General features: G+C 26.5%; 1 protein-coding gene across 1 annotated transcript in view; it reads right to left on the minus strand.

Annotated features, from left to right (window-relative positions):
* Positions 1 to 208: 208 nt before the first annotated feature.
* LOC129612189 (homeobox protein 2-like) overlaps positions 209 to 24,174 on the minus strand; it is a 65,986-nt gene continuing 42,020 nt past the window's right edge. Inside the window, exons 2-4 of the mRNA XM_055525711.1 lie at positions 23,976 to 24,174; positions 23,815 to 23,902; positions 209 to 518 (exon numbers count right to left, since the gene is read on the minus strand). The exon at positions 23,976 to 24,174 is cut by the window's right edge and continues 164 nt beyond it. Coding sequence (XP_055381686.1) covers positions 329 to 518; positions 23,815 to 23,902; positions 23,976 to 24,174 — 477 coding nt within the window. The 3' untranslated portion in view covers positions 209 to 328. The remainder of the gene's footprint in view (positions 519 to 23,814; positions 23,903 to 23,975) is intronic.

Consider the following 24,174-nt stretch of genomic DNA (forward strand, 5'->3'; position numbering starts at 1 on the left):
TTTCTTTATCCAATAAAGAATTAAATTCTAAGTTCAGTTATGGATTCTTTTGATTGTAAGCACGAATATACTACATACATATACATATACATTAATATATCATATTTTATTTCAATTTTAATGAAAACAAAAGATTAAAAAACAAAAATTTTTCCTATACAATACAAATATTCTATGGAAAAAGCTTTTAATATGCTATGGACAAACATAAACATATGTTTTGTAAATATGCATACAAAATCCTATATATGTATTCTTCTTAGAAATTACATACCGATGTATACAAATACATGGGTATATTAGTTTTAATAATAAAACATTGCACATCTTATAAAAGTCTTTCAAGATCTTCACTTTCAGCTTCACTGGTAAACGAATCGGTATCTGTAAAATCATCACCACGATTACGACGACAGCAAGGCCGTCGATTTTCTTCATCGTCACTCCAATGCTCAAATTCTTCTTTATGATGCTCTAACAGCATTAGAGATGAAAAAAGACTATCACAGCCGCTGCATCTGCAAAATAAAAACAAAAAAAAATTAATAAAGTTAAGTTAAAAGAGGAAAAAAGAAAAGCATTTTTTTTCTCTTGTTATTAAAAAGAAAAGGAAAACAAAAAGTTTTTTAATAAAATATAATACTCTCTCTCTTCCTTTTATTATTCGCTTTGATGAATTCCTTTTCAAAGTATTTTTTTTTTTCATTTTTATTAAAAAATTTATTTGATTGTCTGATATTTTACATGTTAAAAAAAGAATTTATTTGATTTTTATAATCAAATAAAATCTGCAGGTCATATATGACGGTCCATTTGAAGTTCTATACATTTAGGTACATGCAGCAATATTGTTGTTTTTTGTTCAAAAATTATATTGTGACACAAAGTAAAAGCTTCTCTGTTACTTTATTGAATTTTTGAAAATAGCTATGAAATTTTTTTTAAGATCAATGTTTTGAAAATTTTATAAAATTAATAGTTATAAAGTTCAATTCTACAACTTTTTGTAAATATCGAACGCATATGGATAATATTTTTTTACTAAAAAGGTATTTTAAATTTGAACGGGGAAAAGTGTTTAGATTTTCCCTTCTATTATCTCTGGTGTAGAGATAATAGTGAAAATAGAGATAGATTTTTCTTTTACAATTTTTATAAGACCAAACAAGAAATTCTGTTATTTAGTCACTTATCTATGGTAACAAATGTAAAATTGCCCCTGGTGAAGTTTCAGGTTCCGAGCTCTGAAATTCCCAAAACATTTAAAGTTTCATTGTTTTCACACTCTAAATTTGATATTAAATTTCAAGCAAATTCGTTGATTATTTTTCTTTATATGAACAAAAATGTAAATTTACTCCGTAGCACAAGTGTCATTGCTGACTGAACCGAAAGGCCTGCGATTCCGAAAGTTATGTGGTTTCTTGTACAGGCCAACGAAGCTCATTATGACATTTCGAGTTAAGCGGTTGATTATCTTATCGAAAATGATCAAAAATGCCCAGGTTTAACATATTACAAAAGCTGATTAAACCTCAAAGTTAGCTCATAAAAAATTTCATCAAAATCGGTTAAGCCCAACTTGAGATACCGATCTGCACAGACAGACAAACAGACATCTCTTTGAAAATAGTTTATTTACGCTTTCCTAGCATGAAAGTTCGCGTTTCCGCCAAAAACTTAACATGTAAAATTAAGTGCCATAATAAAACCGTTTAGAAAATTCTAGTCTGGTATATCAAACAGAAATTGTTTGATGCAACTTACGTCAAAATTTAATAATTTACTACAAAAATTACAAGAAAAATCGTAAAAGTTACTTGATTACTGTTCAAAATTCATGCAAAAAATTAATTGCTGCCATTTTACTTTTCAACAATCTAAACAAAAAAAATATTATTTAAGCTATTTATGTCTCGTTTGCATTCAATTGCAATTCCAAATTTAATTTTAAAATGTTTTAATTTACAAAAATATCCAATGAATATTTTACACCTATAAGTATGCAATTTTAACAAACGATTAATATTTTCCTGCTTGAAACTATTTTTATTTTTCCTTTTTCTATTTTTAGTCTATAAAATTTATTTCTGTAATTATTTCTTTCATTAACTCTAACAATTATTGTTTTCAATAATGCATATACAAAGGCACCACAATAAACTTTTGTTTGTGAAATTGTGAACTAGTTAACAACTTACTTTATTTTTATTCCACACCACAGAGTTTTTATTTGAATGTAAACTTTATTTCAAGTTATTTTAAAATCAATAAAATGCTTATGAGCACAACTTTTGGGTTTTGCTAAAGAAAACTCATAAAAAGAAATTTTTGTGGTTCATGAATATTGTTTTCTTGTATTTTATAGTGCATTGCTTTACAGTCTATATGTGAATTTATTTATATATTTACTAATATGTTTATTTTCCAGTAAAGAGGTTTAATCATCAATAAAAGTTAAAATTAAATTACTTAATTTTAAACGAATTGAAGTTTTACTTGCAGATTAAGCTAAAAATTCGATTTTTGTTTTGTTCAGCTCGCTAACATACAATTTCATAGCATTTTTGGAGAAGAAACTGAAACTGGTGTTATGTGTGAATGTAAAGGCTCAAAATATTCAGAAAATGTGCTTGAATATGAACTTGAAGTAATAAAGAAATTTTATTACATAATAATATTAAAAAATTCTAAAATTACCCTTCGGTTGCTACCTATTACTAGAAAAATATTGTACAACACTTCCATATTAATTTTACTCTTTCCATTTTTATAAAATTGGGCGAAATATGGAACCGTTAATGTGAAAGAAATTTGAAAAATTTAAATTTCGTCTTATTTTTTATATCAGAATTTTGAAATAATTCTTATTATCACTTCTACATTTTGATTTGAATATTTGATTTAGAATTTTTTAAAAATATCTTTTAACCAAACTTATTTTCAGGATTTCTGTTCCTATGTTCAAAATATTCCCAAATGATTATTCATAATCTTCACATACTAATGCAAATATACAACAGCACTAAGCCACACCGTTAAAAATTGCAAATCATTTTACTTTTCAAAAAAAATTATTAATATCCCATTTAACTAAATGTAAGCAATCCATCAAATCTGCCACGTAAGAAAAAATAAAAGTTAAAATCATTTCAAAAAGAAATAAAGTTGGGTTTACCCAATGGTTTGTATTGTAGCACTTTTCCCTTCAACAAGTGGAAATACTGGTTTTAAATGTAGTCTATGTACATATACCTACCACACTATGAAAATTATTTTCATTCATAAACGAAACTATTTCTAGGATTGCATATATTTAGGATGAACGATTTCTGCAGTTTTTGAAATAAAGCAAAAATTTATATAAAGAGGGGTTAACATAATGCTCGATTTTAAGGATTAATTGCGTGAGTTAAGAAAAATAATTATATTTTGTAATGTATTGTTTTTTCAAAACATGTTCGCGGATAGACGGGCGGACGGACAGAGTAAAACTAATAAGCGCTTTTTTTCAAAAATTTTTTGGAAAAGTACTAAAAAAAACAAATACCTTTGTGCGGCAAAGAACAACAAAATGAAATAAAAGAATGTTTTTGTTGTAACACAAACCTCGATAAAGAGAACGTAAAAAAATTTGTGTCTTTCTTTATAGCACCTGAAACCTTTTCTTTTTTAAAACTTTTAGAACAATTGCAAAAAAAATATTTATAAATTTATTCGTTACAAAGCATAAGGGCGCTTAAAAATTTTAAAATTATTGTTTTGTTGAATATTGCGTTTTGTTCTTTTAAGCCGATATGCAGGATTCCCATGTGAAATTTTCATTTTTGCAAAAGTAAGTAATTCTAAAGTTTTTTTAAAAGGCAACAATATTAAAAAAGGATAAAAATAATTTCATTTCGATTTTTTTTATTTTCTTTAGAATGAAATTTTTACTACAACCCTTACCCCTCAAATTTATGGTCGCTCAATGTCTTAAAAACTGATAGTGTCTGAAAGCATAATGCACTGAAACTATCAAAAAATTTTAAATCACTATGTAAAAGAATTGTAAAAAGGTTCCAGTGTGCCAAATTATCATATTGGATTGTATTTCTTTTCGAAATGTTTTATATGACTTTTTTCTTAAGCGGCAGGTTCCCAATTTTAACTTAATTAGTTAACTAATTATTTTATCAGAACTAAACTTTTCTATATTTTTCTTTTCAGAAACACCATCCCTCTCAAATTTAATATATATCAAAGTTAGTCCACTTATTTCTTTTGAATTATTCTCGCTTCTTTTAACTTCTATTTATAATCAATTTAGCTGTTACGCTTCAAGAGCCGTTTTTAGTTCATTTCTTCTTTTAACAACCCTCCCAAAGGAACGGAACAAAATTAACGTCTAATTAAAAAATTTTTTTTGCCATTTAAATTTTTAAACTGAAAAAGAAAGTTTGAACACTAAATGTATCGAAATAAACATTGAAAATCATTTTTGTACCCGAATGAACGATTTTTTGAAACTCTAAAGTAAATTTTAAATTTACCATTCCTTTTGTATAACGTAAAGGAAAAGAGACAATAGAACATAGAAATATTATATACCTTGCCAAGATTCGACTTCCATTGCCGACTGATATTCCAAAGACGCATTGAGCCGTAAAACTTTTCTAAAGTTTCTTAAAATTTTTACAACATGAAGCCTATTTAATTTAAGTTTCGATTAAGTTCAATAGAATCGAATATTTTTATTATTGCAAAAATATTTTGTGAATGCATTTATAAAATTTAGCGAAGGTCTATTCATATTTTCAAAGATTTAAAGTGTATTAACACAAGTTTTGACTTTCATAACTTTTTATGGCTTAAGTGCAATGAAAATTTTTAAATAAAATTTTAACTTAAGTGAAAGTATCAATTCAATGTTCAGTGTTGTAATTGTGTAAATTTCGTTTTAGAAATTCAATAAGGGTTGCAGCTCTTTAATACTTATATGATTCAGATTATTATAAATTCTTTCGGAACAACACGCTTATCACAAATTGTCAGAACCCAAAATATAAATTACAGAGTTCAGATCTCTTTATATGAGAACTTTTTGAAATTCAATATGAATAAATAATAAAAACTTTATAATTACTACTATAATATTTTAATTATTTATAATCCTCGTTATTTTTACATTTTATTTTAAAATGAATAAAAAGTGCAAATACAATAATTTCCGCTTCGATAAGCAATTAAACAATTGTCATTTTGATGTACATTTAATTTACACAGGATAATTAAAAACAGATTCATTAAAAAAAACTCGTAATGCTAAAAAAAGGATATAGATTTTATGTCACAAATTTGATTTACGTATACTGAATTTTGGTTTCAGAACTATTTAAAGTGATCATATGAAACATAATTGTTTTGAGCAATGCGAATCCTAAATTAATTCAGATACCTATATATTTTGTCTCAACAACCAAAACTCTCAAAATTTACACACATTATGCTAGAATAGTAAATGTTAATATATAGGTTTGCATATCGTGAACCTTATTCTTTAGACTTACTAAATTACGCTGCCATGATCGTATAAAGACATTTGAAATTTCAGCAAGAGTAGATTTCGTCTTGTTTTTTTTTATACAAAGAAATAATTTTTGCCAAAAGAGTTGCAGAAAAGTTTCAAAATTGTAGTGTTTATATTTTATTATATTCCATTTTCATTGATTTACAAAATAAATAAAAAATTTTGTACATTTAATCGACTTTTTCCACATATTTCTGGTGAAAGGCGATTAAGAGTAAACTTATGTTGAATGACTTTCAATGATTGATTAAATTAGTAAAATACAATAGCGATTGAATGCGTGTGCTTAATATTTTTATAATCAATGAGATTCAATAAAATGTTGCTAAAATAAATTTTTCAGGCATGAACGAATTCAAATATAATTCAAAAGAGAAAAAAAAAATTAAAATAAAATGTGATATAAATGAGGAAAATAAATTGAAATATGTAAGTAAAAAATAAACTTAAATTCAATCATGCAGTAAAATTCAATTATTGTTGTTGATGTCCTTTGTGCAGTTAATGTTCAATAAATTCGGATCAAAGCAATGGTTTGTAAAATAGCACTTTTCTCATGAATAAAGTGAAAGTACTTTTTTTTTGAAAGAACAACTTAATAATGCTGCTAAAATTATCCGCATCCATATAGCAAAATATTATACAATAAAAACTTATTGCATACTTTCTGGATAAATACTAAAAAAAGTTTAAACATAATGGAATTCGATGGTTACAACTAAGCAGTTTAAAATAAATAATTATATTTGTTAAATAGCCTGACATTCACCATAAGCTTTCTACTTTTATAAAAATTTGGAAAGATTTTTGGAAATATAAATTGCCGAAATAAAATATATATAGCTTAGAACGATATTTCACAACTTCTCGTTAGTAATTCTTGATTATCTTCTTCACGATGATTGCGGAATTTAAAAAACGTTTATTATTTCGAATTAATAAATAGCCGAGAAAAGGAATATTTAGGGTTTAGACTACAACTTTTAAGGGGTGAAAGAGGGGCTGAAATACATAGGTAAAAATTTTCCTTTAGGAACATAAATTTTTAGTAGAATTATTTGGATATTAAATTTTAGTTTTCTACCTTAACCAATGCAAAGGTTTTCTAAACAAGAGCGAACACAATATACTTGTAATAAGGATAAATGGATTAATCGATTAACGGGCAGAAGGACAGAGTGAATTCGATTTTTATAATTTTTGTTGGAAAAAAGGAGAAAAAATATAATGGAAAATATAATTTTATTAATTTGATAATTTATTTTCCTTACATAAATATTTGCTTTAAATTTACTTCCTGCTCTGATTTTATATTTTACGATTGCATTTCATTTAATACGAAAATAATAAAAGAATTTTAAAATATGATTGTGTTTTTGCTCTTTAAAACTGTTTTTAACTCGTACGAATTATTTACGATATAAGTATGTATTAATTTTCACTCCATTTATAATATTTAAAAAGTACACCCAGAAGCTGCTCAGCATAGAATTTTATGACTATTTTAATTTTTCTACGTTTAGCAAAATTGTCACAGATACTACATAAATACTATGTAACTAAGCGAAGTTCAAAAAACCTTTGCAAACATTCTAAACTACCAAAACATTATTAAATTTAATAAGTATGGTGATTGGAGTAGCTGCAAAAAATTAGTCCCCGTTTCAGGAATTTGGCACAACGGAATAAAATTATGGGGCCGTTGTCATCGTGGAAAACGTATGTCTATATGATCATTAGTGGCACTCTTGAGAACAATATTGTCTCCTGTTATTGGAGGTACAATACTGTAATTTTAAAACAACATTGAAAAAAACGCATGGTTTAACCACTTAGATGGTCATAAACCATTTCAAATGTCGTATTTTGCGTTGTAAATAAAATATTTAATAACTCGTAATATTTTTACTCGAAGTAGAAATAATTTTTATCTTTTAATAACATAAACATATTTCAATACTTCTTATAGTCAAACGTGCCAAAATTATTTCAATTATATGGATAAAATAAAACTAAAAGAATTAACTAACTATTTTGATATGTGATTATCGTAATAGCCCTGTAATAGCCCTGTTTTGTTTTTCAAATTAAAATGTAGCTGTTTAAATGAAAATGAAAATGTTTTGGTGGAAACAAGTTTATCGGTATTCAAATAAAAACATAACCAAATGAGAAAGAATTTATTTGTAATGTGCTTTAAATATTTCTCAATTCCTCGAAAAATATTTTGAATTTAGCTGCAAAATATTTACAAAATTATTGGAGTTCATTGAGAAAGTTTTTTATTTTAACTAAATAATTTATTTTTATAAACGGCTCAAAAGTGTAACTAATTGGAAAACAGTTTATTTCTAATATTGTTCTATAAAAAAATTATATTCAAAATAAAAACCAGAAAAAATTGAGTTGACCGTGTCAACTCTGTGATACCTGTACGAATTTGTTATCCTATGTGCGAATGAATATTGTATGTCTGCTACCATCACATCAAACACATTGGCCCTACTAATATATTTGCTTGTGTGAAATTTCAATATTACAGTTTTTATAGTTTTTGAGATAATAGCGAAATAACTTTTGAAGTTGTATGGCAGCTACCAGAAGGAGCCAATGAATTTCAATGACTTTTACCAAACACATCGGCCCCACTAATATATTCACTTATGTAAAATTTCAATGGAACTAACAGAAGGAGCCAAGCAATAACACTTTTAACAATCACATTAGTTCTACCAATATATTTATTTGTACGATTATAATGAAGGGGTAGAAAATACATTTATGTGGAGATTAGCTTTAAAGTGTGGTTGTCGTGATTTCGGATGTAGTTTGTTTCTGTTCTGATTATAAACAATATCTAATTTAGATAAAATTTTTCTCAGTGTACAAACATACATTATAAAAACATATTATACATACATTACGTAATTATAGTGATTCTAGTGGTTTTGCATAACCAATATTAAACGATAAAAACATCCACTTGAACATAATTTTGAATAAATTGTAAAATTTATAATAATTTATATAAGTATGTGCGTTTACGTATTTTATTTTCAGAGTTGTAATACGTGAAATATAAATATATACATAATATTTTTTGCAGGTAAGTAGATTAAATTATAATATGTGCACATTTCACTCTGCTGCATTTCCGGTATTTAAAGTTACGAATATTTGAATAACCAAAAATTAAAATGGTAAATTAACCAAATAGTTTTTTATCGTTTCCAGCCACGACCATAAAATATTGTCGCAACGCCACATATTTATACAAATCGATTAAAATTCAGTAATCGCACATTTAAATACTAGTATAGTAGTTTTCCATTATAATTGCCTCTATAATGCAGCTATAGCTTAACATTGGTTATTTATATTTTATGTTTTTATACTTTATGAAATATAATGATTTTCTAAATTTATGAAAAAACTATACCTTTTCAAATTTTCAATATTAAGGTCTATGCAAAATAAGAGTCTACTTATTTGATAAAGTTCACATTTTTTTGCAAATGCATTAAATTTCGTATATGTGTAAGTATGATGACTAGATAAATAGAATTAAAAAAAAAATGTAAAATTACCTGGCCAATTATGTGTAGGCACACATTTCGTATTACCGTTATTTCATTCTATTCACCATCACATTTTATGTTCTCGTAGTAACATTCTACAGGTGCCATATTTGTATGTAAATACAATATACTTTGTACAAAATTACAAATGCTTGATAGAATTTTATTAAATAAAAAACATAACTATGGCTTTTTAGAGCAAATATTAATTTGAGTTCGTATAATTGTATAGTAAAGCAATATATGTTGAGCAGTGATTCTCAAAGTGGTCTATATAGACCTCCAGGGGTCCATGAAGACCTGCTAGGAGTCTACAAAGGTTAAAAAGGAAATTGAGGCTCTATCAAAAGAAAATCAGGGTCTACGAAATGAGAGGCTTTCCCATCTTCATTCCTTGTAGAAAATAGTTTTTGAATCTTATAACAAAAAAGAGAAGCAAACTAGACATTAACTGAGCAGATTTGAGGTTAAACCTCACTAAATTAATGCCAAACGTTAACAATTTATTATCAAACCATCAAATTCGTCCCTGCCATTAAATAATTTTTCTTACAAGATTGAATTTATTTTTTGTTTACTTTTGCTCATGTAAGAATTACTTTACTTTTATTTAAATTTAATAAATTTAATGAAAACATGTGAATTTAATTAATTAGGTTTTTATTTAACTTTCCCACATAATAGGTGTATCTTGCTACTTTTAGAAATTTAAATATATCGAAGAAAATAGCAGAGGGTCTACCAAAAATTGAAAAACACGATAAAGGGTCTACCAGAAAAAAAAGTTTGGGAACCTCTGACGTAGAGTAATAATATGTACTGTAGAGTAATTTTTCTGTTTTTTTAAAGTTATTAAAGGAAAAACACATATAATTTTTGCCAAGTGCATTGCAATTAATAAGGAAGGATTCGTAACATCCCCAAATTTCGTATGTCGTGGAAATGAACTTTTCCATGGCGTGAAATCTGCACAAGCTTAATTTAAGAGCTCTTTGATTTAAAATTTATATTTAAACTACGAAATGTAAATTATAAACTTGTGAAATTCTTTCATTTCATATTTAATTTTTATATAAGAATCGTTGTAGCTGAAATTTATTTATGAAAAATCAAAACAAACACAATTTCACGTTTTTGGCAAATATGTTCTTCTTCTTGCTGAAGAAACGAGATTATAAATCTTTTAAATTATATTTACATGCCTGTTATCAATTAAGACATCTATATCCATTTTCTTTCTAAATCCAGCTTTAGTCTGCAAGACGAATTAGTTATCTTCAGAAGTAATAATTGAAACTGCGACACCATTTTTGATTTTATCCTATATCTAATACAATTATGAGCCTACTTGCTTCAAATCCTTTGTCTTACTTCAGAGTATTTCATAAATGGTAGAACGTCAATAAATTTAAAATAAGTTAATATAAAACAACTTACATCAAATTTCTTAAATAAAGTTGTTAAAGTATGTCATTTGGAGTATTTCAAAGTTAGTTCTATAAATTACGTAAATTAAAGTCTACTTTTCGATTTTTGTTAACAATATTGAAATATGTAACTATAAAATTTTGTATTATGATCCTTAAATTAATTCAAAATTCATATTATAATTACTTTAAACTACTCAGGTATTTTGCTCTTTAATTTCATATTTACGGTTGGTGAACTGTATGCCTATAGGAAATGTATTATACCTGTAGAAATATTGCGTCTTTAATATTAACTATAAATATACGAAATTGACCTTTGTATTTGCAACTTTCACGCAGGTATTAAATCCATTAGATTTGTATACAAATAAATAAAATGACTTAATGTCTATGCACAACAGTTGTTGTTTTAACTAATCACGAACCAGAGCGCAAAACTTGTCTTTCTCCTAAATTTGAGTATTTTTGAAATTCTTTAGTTTGCATCAGGTTGAAAATAGGAAAACATGGTATTGAAATAATTTTGAAATAAAAATCAAGGACTTGCACGGCAGTTTCCATACAATTGTCTGTGTAGTATGTAACAAAATCCGCTTAATTATTTGAATTTCGTTTTGCAAGCATGTAAGTTTGGACTGTAAAAGAAAATGAAATTAATATTTTATTACATTATGAAAATCTTTAATATTGTAAAAATATTCTCTTTTAAATTTGCTACATCAATTAAAAAGACTTTGATAATTTTGAATGGCGGTAGCCGAATTACCTCATAATAAAAATCAAATTATTGTAAAGTCGTAATAATAATTTTTTCGTCTTTTAAACATATTTTTCAATTCATTCCTCCTTTTTGAATTATTTAGTAATTCAATTACTTGATTATAAATTTTATGAATCAAATTTAATTTAAAATACTCACACACTTTCAAAATTGAATATTCAAAATAATGTTAATTAGCAATTCTGAATTAAATTTTCATTTTGAATTTTTTGATGTATAAGTTTACTAAAGTTTCTCTTTATTATGATTATATTTTAGAAATAATAAAATTGTTCCTGTATTATGTAAGGGAAAACCCAAATTATTTCTCTACTCAGTTGAGCACGCTTTATATACGCAATTAATGCTAATTAAATTTTACTTGATATAGAAGTCATTTTTTATACCCTGCACTTCGCAAAGGGTATATTAACTTTCGTATGGAGTTTGTAGCTACTCGAAGGAGTAATCTGCGGTATGGACATATATTCTTGATCAGCATAAAATTTTGCGTTGATTTAGACATGTCCGCCCAACCGTTCCGTCCGATAGCACGATAACTCAAAAATGAACAATGCAATTGACACCAAACTTTCATAAGTAGTTTCTTTTTTGCAAAGGACGAACCCTATTGTAACTCGACTAATTCGGATAACGGGTTCGGGTTTAAATATTTCAAAAACTATTAATGGTATGAATATGATTATATTCTACTTAATCCTAATATGATTATATTCTGCACATGCTCTAAAAATTTTAATGGGATAGCTGCACTGGTTCGGGTGGCTGGCATACATTTCCAAAAGCAAATTTTTTTCAAAACTTGGCAGCTTCTTGTCCAGTTATAGTCTGACAGATCCGTGAAATTTCTATAGAATGGTTTCACATGTTCGAGTAATTGCTACACAACAACGAAAGGTGCAGGGTATAATTCAATCGGTTTATACCGACTGTTTCAATTTCGTTCCTGTATCATCAGTTTTTAAATTTTTATGAAACATATTATGTTTCTGTACATAACATTTATTTTTGTTAAAGTAAACACATACATGTACTAGGTTTCTACATGACTGTCTACGTTGTGATAATACGTAATACAATTAACCTGCAAATGCCTATTCGTTAACTTTTGATGTGTGGACCACATATATTTTTTTTAAAAAAAGGTAAAACTTTAAAATTTCGCCTCATTATCGAGTTTGTGTGGGCTCATATTTTATAAATATTTCAAATGTAAAGGTAATTTTCAAATGTTTTGGGAAAAATGTAATAAAATTCAAATGGCAAAGCATAAATATTTTTTTAGCGGTATCATAAAAAAAAGCAAATGTGCTCAGTCAGAGAATTTAAATTAGTTTCATAAAATTAAATTTTAACAATTAGTACCGTCGATTTATGTTCTAAGTAGAATAGTACTGTACAGCTGCAAGCACAATTATTAAAATTTAATAAAGTTGGGTCAAACCGATGGTTTGTATTGTAGCACTTTTCCCTTCAACAAGTGAAAATTCTGCTTTAAAATACATTCTATGTATACCTATCACACTATTAAAATTATTTTCATTCATATACAAAACTATTTCTAGGATTGCATATATTTAGGATGATGTATATATGCAGTCTTTGAAATAAAGCGAAAATTAATATAAAGAGGGGTTAACATAATACTCGATTTTAAGGTCTAATTGTGTGAGTTAAGAAAAATAATTATATTTTATAATGTCATGGAATTTACCGTTAGCTTTTTGCGTTTATAGAATTTTGAAAAAGCTTGCGGTTTCGGAAATATAAGGTGTCAAAAATTCAAATTTTACAAATTTCAAGAGGCGATAACTTGAGAGGGGGTGGAGATGGAAAAAAATTTTCTTCTAATGAAATAAACAATTTGTTAATGTCTAAAAGTCCCTAAAATTTCAAGGTTCTACAGGCTTTGGTCTAGAAGAAAAACGACATCAAAAATTTGGAAAAAACGGATTTTAGATAACGGTAAATTTGAACCGCCATTCTGTTTTTCTAAAGTTTAACTATAATATACCGCGCTAGGGGAAGCACCTTTCTGCGTTTGCAAAATTTCAAAAATGCTCATGGTTTCATTGCACAAATAGTTAAAAAAGGCCATTTTTATGGTTTTAAGGGGGTATAACTTCTAGAGGGGGGGGGGGGGGGAGGATAGGAAAAATTTTGTTCTACGGAAGTAAGTTTCTAGTAAAGATCTATGTACATATAAAATTTCAGCTTTCTATCTTCAAGGGTGTAGAAGTTTTGTAAACAAAAAAAGTGTCCACGGACGGACAGAGTGAAACTAATAAGCACTTTCTTCAAAAAAATTTTGGAAAAGTGCTAAAAAACGATGGGGCACAGAAAAACTTATTTTATGATAATCGAACCGTAAAAAAAATTGCAATTGTATATTTTTCGTCTGAAAGTGTTCAGCTTTAGTTTTCATGCAAAATTTTGATAAAACTGATAAAAGAAATGAAAATATTAAAACTTGTGTTTGCGAGTGATGAAAGTATTAGAATACCGCGAGTCTCGGTGCATATAGGGGAAGAATAATAATGAAAGAATAGGTTGACATATATGTGTGCTTCTTACATGTCCTTATTTTTTTTCAGAGAACAAAATTAAAGTGATTTTTCAAATTAGAGAATAGATTTGACCTGCTTCTTAAATTTGAAAATTATCAACGTTTTTGCCATATATAATGTCAAAAATTAAATTGTTAGAAGTTCTCGGAATATTCTGTGAAGATTCAAACTCTACTTGTAAATGTTTAAATTTTAAGAAATTTTATACACAATTAAACAAGCAAACTAATCAAAATATTTTTTGTTGGAAATTTGCTACAAAAAAAAATTACTTTGAAATATTTATTAGGAGATTTAAGTGCCTAAATCAGTTTTGCGTAGAAAATATTATGAATTTCGTTGAAACTCAAAATCACGCTTCTAAATAAAAGTTCTTATCTAAATGTGAAGAGTTTAATCCGGTTTTAAATAGACTTATATAGAAAAAATTACAAATTTAATTGCCAATAATTCAAGTTTTTATTATGTCCGTCTTAATAGTTATCTGAATTTCTGTTCAACTATAGGATAGATTACGTCAATATTCAATAACTATAATTGAATGAATTAGTGTGGAAGCATATACATATGTTTGTATGCAAGTAAGTATACAGGGTAACTCGTAACAAAGTGCACTGCTATAATATGAAATTGTATAGGCGAGTCTCCATATATATAATCCATATTATATATATGGAGACGATGTTCACAGCTCAACAGGTTCGAAGCAATAGTTGCTTAAAGCCAATTTCGACTGATTTTTTTACTTTTTAAAATTTTATGTATAACTCCGCAACTGTGTAACAGAGACTCATTAACAAATATGGTTTAGAAATCTCGGAGAAAGGGCTTTTTTATGAATATCTACATTATTTATAATTTGTTCAGATTTCAGAATCACATGACTTTAAAGTTCGAAAATTTTGAAATTCTAGCTTTTTATGTTAAAAAAAGTTTACTTTCTAGGAGACGTAATATTGGCGTTTTCTCTAATTTTAGCACAGGTGGCAACCTTGACAACTGAGCTTTAATTAAGTGTATGAGTTATCACGCTGTCTGATCTGAATTAGGAATTATTGAGAAAAATTTGTTACTTCAATTTCTTAAAAAAATGTGCAACAACCATTCAAAATTGTATCTCTCTTCTGTTATGCAAATGTTCAACTTAACAACCGAGTTTCCCTTACATTTACAAATATGAATGGCCCGAAGAATATCATACTTGTTCTATAAGTGAATATTTCTTTAGATGTTTTAGTTTGCTGAAATCTTTTCCTTATTTTTTTAAATATTTCAAAAATACTAGAATCTTGTTCTTGATTTGTATAACTTTTGCCAATTTTACTTTTTAAATTCTTTTCTTGGCATATTTTCCAGTACATATATTTAAAGATGATGAAGAGGGATGTGAAAAAAAATTCTCCAATTTTTTCATTTTTTTATGCGGTAATTTTCATAAAATTGTTATCAAGAGTAAACAAAGTAAATTGAAAAGAAAATTTGTTTTTCTTTTCTCTCTAAAGAAAATAGAATTTCTGCTTTCACATAGAGAATTAACAATAGAGAACTTGATAAAATATAAAGTAAAGCATTTAATTATGTCAGTAATACCTAATTCATGAAAAAAATGGAACTAAAAAAATCTATTACATAATTCAAAATTTTTCGTTAAGAAAAGACCTCCAAGCTAATCAAGCACATATTTTAATCTTTCAAAAGCAAATAAAAAAAGATAAGAAAATTTAAAGATAAAAACTAATTTGATATTTGAATAAAGTCAAAATGTAAAACATTCTCCATTATTATAACAAAAGAATATTTTGGAAAATTTTTTAATTGATCTTTATTTTCTTAAAGCAAATTTACATACACACAGTTACACGTAACCGTTATTAACGTGTTTATACAACTTTAAATTTAACTTACATAAGAATTACTTACAACTGAATGCTGTTTCTGAAAAATTATATTTCTTCTTTGAAAACTCTCAATTTTATTAAATGTAAACTTTAAAATAGTTCTGAGCTTTCACTTAAAATACAGTTAAATAAATGCTCTTTTACAATTTTTCACAACTTCTCTATTTGTTGAATGAGGCGTAGAATATTGCGGAAAAAAACTAAACAGGTGCGGCTTTTTAATTGATATTTTGAACAGAAATTCTTATAATTTTAAAAACATGTATCTATAAAATTTATTAAGTCTTTGTAACCATAATGGGATTGTTACTTAAAATTAATGTAACTTATCAGATTAGATCTGCATAATACTTATAATATGTATTTGGGTATACGAGCTAGTATATAAAAAATACAAGCCACAACCCAAGTTAATCTTTAAGGAAATAAATTTTCAATTTTAAAACTACATACAACTAAATTTAATTTAACATTAATTAAAACACAAGACGACGTAAACCACACCTGCCTTACTACTAAAATTAATCAAATTTAATTTCTAAATAGGCATTCAAAGAGATCTAAAGTTTATTTCACGTATCCGACTCAACGTGTTTTGTTTTTGCCCTCCGCATTCATTTTGAGTAGGTTTGTACATAAATTTAAAAGAAAATTACAAAAAAGGAAAATATTATAATGAAAAAAAAGGAAATAAAATGCAAATATTTTTTTTTTAAGATGTTATCCTAGATAAGGATAATTTAAAGGTAATGTTGAAGCACACAAAAAAGTATGTATGTATAAAAATTGCTAAGAAAATTGCTATCTTTAGAAAAGTAAAAAAAACGTAAAACAAATTATAAGCCACAGCAAATTTGTAAAATTGATGGTGAAAATTAAAATTTTAATATAAAAGGATTCAGAAATTATAATGGATATTTGTGTAGAAAAGTTAATTTTACCTTAAAAAGTTCTGAATTAAAAACGAAATATTAAAATTTAGTAAAGTCTATTATTTATTTAACTGTTGGAAATATAATTGAAGTAATTTTGGTATATACTAGAGCTTTTTTGTTTATTTACGCAATACAATTACTTCTTAAACTGGCTAATAAAGAAAAGAAAATTAAAGAATCAAATATTAATTTCAAAAATAGCTAGATCAGAAGATTGTATTTTTTAAATTTGAAATGTCTTTAGCTGAATTATTTAATTATCCCTCAGAAAATTCTACAACAATAATAAATTATAAATTAGTTTCTACCGTTAACTGAAAAACAGCCGATTCAAAATTTATTTATGAAAATAATGAATTCTTGCCCTCGCTTTCTAGGCCCAGCTTTATAAGGTGATTCCTGAACCTGCAATGTCTCGTCAAGATACTGATGAGAATTCTCACTTGATTCTTGCTAAACCCCTGTAGTCTTTAATAAAGTCCTTGGTCTGTCGAAGCCGCGGAAGAAACCTTCATCGCTCCGAACGCCGCTTCTTTATTTCCTTACTTGATTTTCCACAAAAAAACTATCAGAAGTTCATGAATTCAGCAAAAATGCATAATATAATATAAATAATATTTTTTGGAAAAATCAATTTGAATGTGCATTATTATACCAATATTTTGTCGTGAACTTTAACTAAACTCAAAATACATACATTTGAATAAATTTTAATTACATTTTAAAAAGAGTCCTTCTCCTTCGATCGAAAATTATTCTGGATTTAAAATTAATGTTTGGCACAAAAAAACGTGCAGATACCAATGAATTAAAAAAAATTGAAAAAAAAAAGAATTAGTTATTGTGATTTTTTCACATTTATCTATTTGGTCATTAAAATTCACTTCAAATCCTCTTTAATTTGCAACACAAAACTTTTTCTTCCAAACTGATAAAGCTGGCGATTCGTTCTACATGATAATTATTAATTAAAACTTGTTAAACAAGTATTATGATTTTTTTTTACCAATCCTATTGCATACAATAAGGAAGGTCATGCAGTGGCACCAAATTTCACATATCGAGTTTTCAGAACAAATGTGTTTTTTTATGCAAAAGAAGCTGAGGAAGGAATTAACCTATTTTTAGAGAGATGTCTATCGGTCTGTCTGTCTGGCTATTTGCTTGCCTGTCAGTCTATCTGTTCTGATCTTCACGAAAATTTACATCTCAATTTTTATTGAGTATAAGACGATTTATTCAACTTTTGGGATATCTGAGGCCTCGGGAACTGTAAGTTTACTACGGGGCGTTTTTACATTTCTGATAATTTTTAGAAACTGTTCAACAGACTAACTTGAAATTTTATATATAGTTTCTTTTTTTTAAGTTTTCCTTGAAATTTAATGTTTGAATTCAGAGTTTTAAAACAATGAAATTGTAAAATCCTGGGTATAAATAACTAACGAACTTTTCAGGGAATTCAACAGACCCAGAGTAAAACTCTATTAAGAGCCAAATTTACGTTTTTCTAGGTAATTAAAAACTTATTAGAATCCTGAAAATTTAAACAAATTATTTAAAGAACACATTGCATTTATTAGATAATACACAATGCGGTCGGTTATGTGCTGATCACATCAGATTTTTTTTGTCATTAGGGTAAAAATTCAGAAAAAAGGAACAAATTTTGTATATACATAAGTACGCTGTATGAATTTTAATTGTAGAAATTTTCAATTTTAGATTAAGTTTGTAATTTTTAGTATCAAGCACAAAAAAGTTATAATAAGGATATTAAAAATTTGAAAAAAAAACTAATTTCGACAGTATTTTTATTTAAAAACTGGTAATAAAATTTAAAATTTTCTATATTTTAATCTTAATGTTGGAATTTATCATTACAAATACACAGTTGAATCGGAACGAAAGGGAAACTTTAATCTTGTCAAAATAAATTCTTTACCAATCATCCTGTATAAGTGGAACTATTGCTTATCCTCTATAAGTGGCATCCATATCATGCATTTTTACTAATTGAATTAGAGGATCTTTAAAAAAATCCTCATTTAGTGACAATTTCGTTTTTGATTACTTCTGATTACTTTTAAACGTTGAATTCAAAAAATAACTTGATCTACGTAAATTATTGTCCGTCCATATTATATTGTTTCAGCTGTCAATGTATAATATTATAGAAAGTGCTTCTATAAAACACGTAATTAAGCATTTATATATCAACTTGATTTGACTTCCAGAAGAAGCTACACACAATATTCGCAATTGTTACAATGCTACTTTAAATTTATATGAACGTCACAATTTTTAGTGAAGTGCACTTATGTGTATTTGTTAAGTATTGAAAGATTTTAAAAATTTTTCACTACTTATGTTTGAAATTACGATATTGTGTTTTGGACATTTTAAGTACTTAAAATTAAAAAAAATTTATTTTCCCAAGGTCAAGCAAATCTACTCGTGCAAGCAAACACAATTAAAATGAAGATAGTAGAACTTTTAAAAAATTATCCAATTATGGTAACATTGGTTTCTGGGTTACAAAATCTTGTCGGTATTATTGTGTGACTGTTTGGATTCCTTTATTTTACGATTAAATTATAAAACTAAATTATTTGGTATTAAAAAAGGAAAACCTAATATAAATGTATCATAAATATTTATGGGGTCCTCATTAAAATGTCTGAAATCATTAAATTGTTTGAATTGGATCTTAAATGAAATGTTTAGCAAGATTTATGCATACATACATACATATATATACATATAATATAATATGTGCATGTATATAAAAATGGACTTATATTTAAAAGTCTGCCTTTTCTTAATATTTTAAATGCAAAAATTATTTATAGAAGATAATTTTGTCATCTTTGTCCTCTTTTCAATTTGAAACATGATAACTTTTGTAAAACTTAACGTAATAAAGTTTTTAGGTCCAATATCCTTATTTTTGCTTTATATTTTGTTTTTGAAAGGATGTCAATTTATTTATTTCTTTTTTAACGTAATTCACATAAGGAAGATCAGATTTGAAAAATGAAAAAGATTCCCTTGAAGATTTTAGATATTTATAATTTTGTTTTGTCAACTTTTTTGTTTTTTGATGCGGTTATTTTTACTGTTTTTAGGCAGTTTTTTATAAAAAATTTTGCAAAAGTTTAATATTAATACATACAAATTTTGGAATTAATCGTAAATAAAAACGTTTGAATTTTAAAGAAGCTAGTTAGACTTAAATTCAATTACATTTAAGACAAATTGTTAAAAGCGAATTACGAGAAAGTGAAATTTTAACTACAAGTTTTACATGCGGTCACGGTATTTATGCAATAACGTATACATATAACAAAACTGTGATTTTATAAAAAATAGTTTTGAAGCCTTATAGTAATTCAAAAATTAGTGGGCCAAAATAATCGCATCGATGAATTAATTTTTAAAAACTTAATCATTTTACGTTAATATTTTTTGTGAACCAATGCATCCGATTTATAAACATAATAACCTGATTCTGGAAAGTATACTTGCATCATGTATGTATAAAATGGTATTAGTAATTTAAAATTCGGTTACTTGGAATGTATTTTTTCGGACGAACGTCATACATTTTTCCAATTATAATAAAATTGTCGTAGTTTTCACATTTTAAAAATTTCTTACATTGTGTAGCGTTATGATATTGATTGATCGTGTTATGACTTTGGTTTTATTTTTTGTAAGTTATAAATGGTCAATCAAAAATTAAAGAGATGCAACTAACTTTATTCAACAAACGTAATAATATGATGTAAGTATGCATTACACAAGTGTAATGAAAATTTGCTAACATTACATTTTGTTTATTGGACAAATAAACAATAAAAAGGTGTGCATTAACATTTAAATTTTATAAGCATTGAGCAAGATTAAAGATTTAACTTTTAACCGCATTTACAGTGAAGTGTTGCCAAATCCATATCACACGTTATTCTTTTACGTTCTCTTAAATCTCTTTAAGGAACTATATGTCTATGTATCAATAAAATAAGAATGGGGGATAAAATGAAAATAATAACGAGAACAGGTGGAATTGAGCATGGCAACTCTGTGATACATGATTGACTCTTATATAACGTCTTTGAAGTTTTTATTTAATTAGCTTGATAATAGCTAATTAGTTTTATAATAGCTTTTGGAAAGAACGGATGAAGAGAAAAAGAAATGAACGAGAACATTATTTCCCAAAAGCAAATAATCAATTATAAATTTACCTTCATTTCCCGAATAAAGCTATATTTAAAGAGCCAAGCGAAAATACGTTTACGTTCGTACGTATATGAAAATTAATTCAATATATTATATAAAAAATATAAAACTTGCAAATAAAACCACACAAACCCTAGAATAAGAAAATAAAAATTATTTACTTTTTTGCAATAGTCAGCAAACAGATTTTCCTGGTCGTTTCAAACTGGTTGTCGAGTTTATAGGATTCTACAAACTATAGTTCATTAAAATAACATTGTAACATTGTTTTCTCTAAGAATATAGAATGGAAAAGCAAAACAAAACTCATTACTTCGCAAGAATTTCCTCGTTTCATCAATTTTATTTTTCAAATGTTGAAAACATTCTAAAATTTATGAATTACAGCTAAACAAAATATTGAAAAATAAAAAGCGAAAATTTAAAAACATCCTTTGAAATTGTATTTGCATAAAAATAATATTATTTAATTAAATTTTGAAGAAAATGTAAATTTAATTTTTCTTTAGGAACAGTATAAAGCTAATAACATGTCAGTTTTATATTACAATATTGTTGATTTTTGCTTTAAAGAGAGTTTGCTAAGTTAGTGGAAGAAAACATTTTCAAAACCGTTTGCCTTAAATTTAGCTACATCTTCCACGAAGGAAATAAAGTCTAAGTAAACAGGATCGCATAAGTTTTGTGGACTTTATAGAGCAATATATGCATAAGCCTTGCTTTTTTCAAAAATGCTCCAAAACTTAATTTATTAAAAGTTTTGTGTTTTAACGATTTTTTTACTGTTTTGTTATTGTGAATAAAGTAACCTCGAGTTTAGTGAATTATAGATATAAATGTATGTTCACAAATACAATGATTTCACGTTAAATACAAGGAATGGCTGCTCTCAATATCATTAAACCCATTTCAAGAGTTAGGAACCGGTGCCTTATGGGAACATGTACATAATTTCATATGTACGAGGACATATATAAGTATGTAGATAACGAGTATACTAATTAACTTAAAGAACATTCAAATAATACAAAATAAAATTAAAATCGTGACTTTATTATAATATTTTATTTTAATTCTACAAGTATCCATAAACAAAAACGCTAGTTACATTAAAAACTCATGAAGGCCTTTGAAGTCAATTTACTGTTTCTTAAAATATCTATGTAGGTATATAAATAAAAATTCTTTTGGAAATAAAAACACGTCAGTAGACATTCCACAAAGCAATAAGGAAAATGAGAAAACGCTTTTTTTTTATAACAAAAACTCAACATTTGGAAAAAACCCAATTTCTAATTTTATGGATTTTCCAAAAACTCATTTTCTGTTTGCTATGTTCAAAACTATTCAGATTTTGGAAAACATTAAAACCTTATAGATATACATACATATGTACGTACGTACGTACGGGATTTAATTAGTATCTTCATTATTTTAATGTTTTAATAAAACTTATGAGATCCCTTGGGTTTAAAATCAGAAAATATAATTATTGTTTTAAAACAGCGACATGACTAAAAGCAAAACATAATAATAATTTTTTTTATAAATTTTATAACCCAAATCTAATTAAATAAATATTATATTTAATTAATTTCCATTTCGGTTTTAGATTTAAAGTTTATAGTAATAAATATTCTTTGAATATTCCATTTTATTTTTTTCCAATTGTTTATTATACATAAAACAGACATTATAACATTACTAAAAAGGATGATTGCATTATTATAATATTGAAAATGGGGTACTAGTGCTTGTGATTTATGATAATATTATTTAAGACTAGTATATATGGATCAAAAGAAATTATTAAATTTATTGTATTATCATGGCAGGTTATTGTACATACATTTTGCCCATAAGTATATTGCGTCTCATAAAGAATATAGTACTTTTAGTTCCAGTTATTCAATTTGGTTAAATAGGGCAATCTAATTGACCAAGGAAATATTATTCCCCTTCTTTGTACATTTATTAGCAAATTAGATTTTGCCAACTATAAAGAGAAGCTATTTCGTATACATTAACGGTGCCGTTCTCATTTATCTTATTTAAGGCAATACGTAATTGTTTGAGTTTCTTATTTGAATCCTTTCAGTGCAATAGCAAGATTAAAAAGATAATGAATCTGGTTCCCACTTAATAGCTTGACATCCGTAAAACATTTCATTTACACAATTTTGAACAAAAATTGATCAAAAACAATTTTGAACAAAACAAATTTTGAGCCTAATGTATGGTACACAAACGTGGGGTTACGCCAAGCCAACAAATTTCAAGCAGATGCAAACTTTTTATATGCGCAATAGTGATATCGGTAGGGATTTGGGTTTCCATAAAATAAGTGATGAAATAAAAACTGTGCATGACATAGGTAGGCCGTTTTTGGAGCAGCAAGTAAAAAATTGCGGAAATTGCGATTTATCGAGGATGAGGTTAGGATAGAAGGACTGAAACCAACGCCAGACAGCACTTTTGTGCCTTTCTTCACGAAATATAGACACGAAAACACTGTAGAGCAAAACTTATGGTATGAATAATATTAGGTAATTATGACCAGTCAGGTGCGTTTTAGGTTGAATTTCGAATCCGCCTATTTTTCTCTCTTAACGATTTTTTTCACATGTATAGAAAAAAAAAGATTATCTTTTTATAAGACTATCTTTTTTTTGGTTAAAGTAAACGTTCAGCTTCACTTTTATATACAAACATCACTTTTATGGTAACAATTAGATTTATTAAGATTATTTCCGAATTTATTAAGATTTTTTTGAAATAAATTTCAATTTAAAAATATTCTTAATATCTTACACAAAAAGCCTTTTCTTTTGTTGATGTGATGCTAACTGTCTATGACAATGAAATGCTCTGTCACACACATTACAGGTAAGCGATTCATCTATCAATACAATAGAAATATTTTTGTCTTAAATATGAATTTTAAATTTTATATCAATTATATAAAGTTTTACCATAATCTTCATCGTCTGACATTGCAATTGCTTGTAACCGATTTAACCTATTCTCTGCATTTTGTATTTCGTATGGTAAACGAGGCTGCTGTTGATTTTGTTGTTGTTGATATTCTGTATTATTACCATTTATTTGGTTCAATTGAAAAGTTGAATTATTATTTTCAGTGTATTGATTGTTGTTATTATTACAGTTATC

This window comes from Condylostylus longicornis, unplaced genomic scaffold (genome assembly GCF_029603195.1).
Source record: "Condylostylus longicornis isolate FDR11 unplaced genomic scaffold, ASM2960319v2 ptg000004l, whole genome shotgun sequence".
NCBI classification, from domain to species: domain Eukaryota; kingdom Metazoa; phylum Arthropoda; class Insecta; order Diptera; family Dolichopodidae; genus Condylostylus; species Condylostylus longicornis.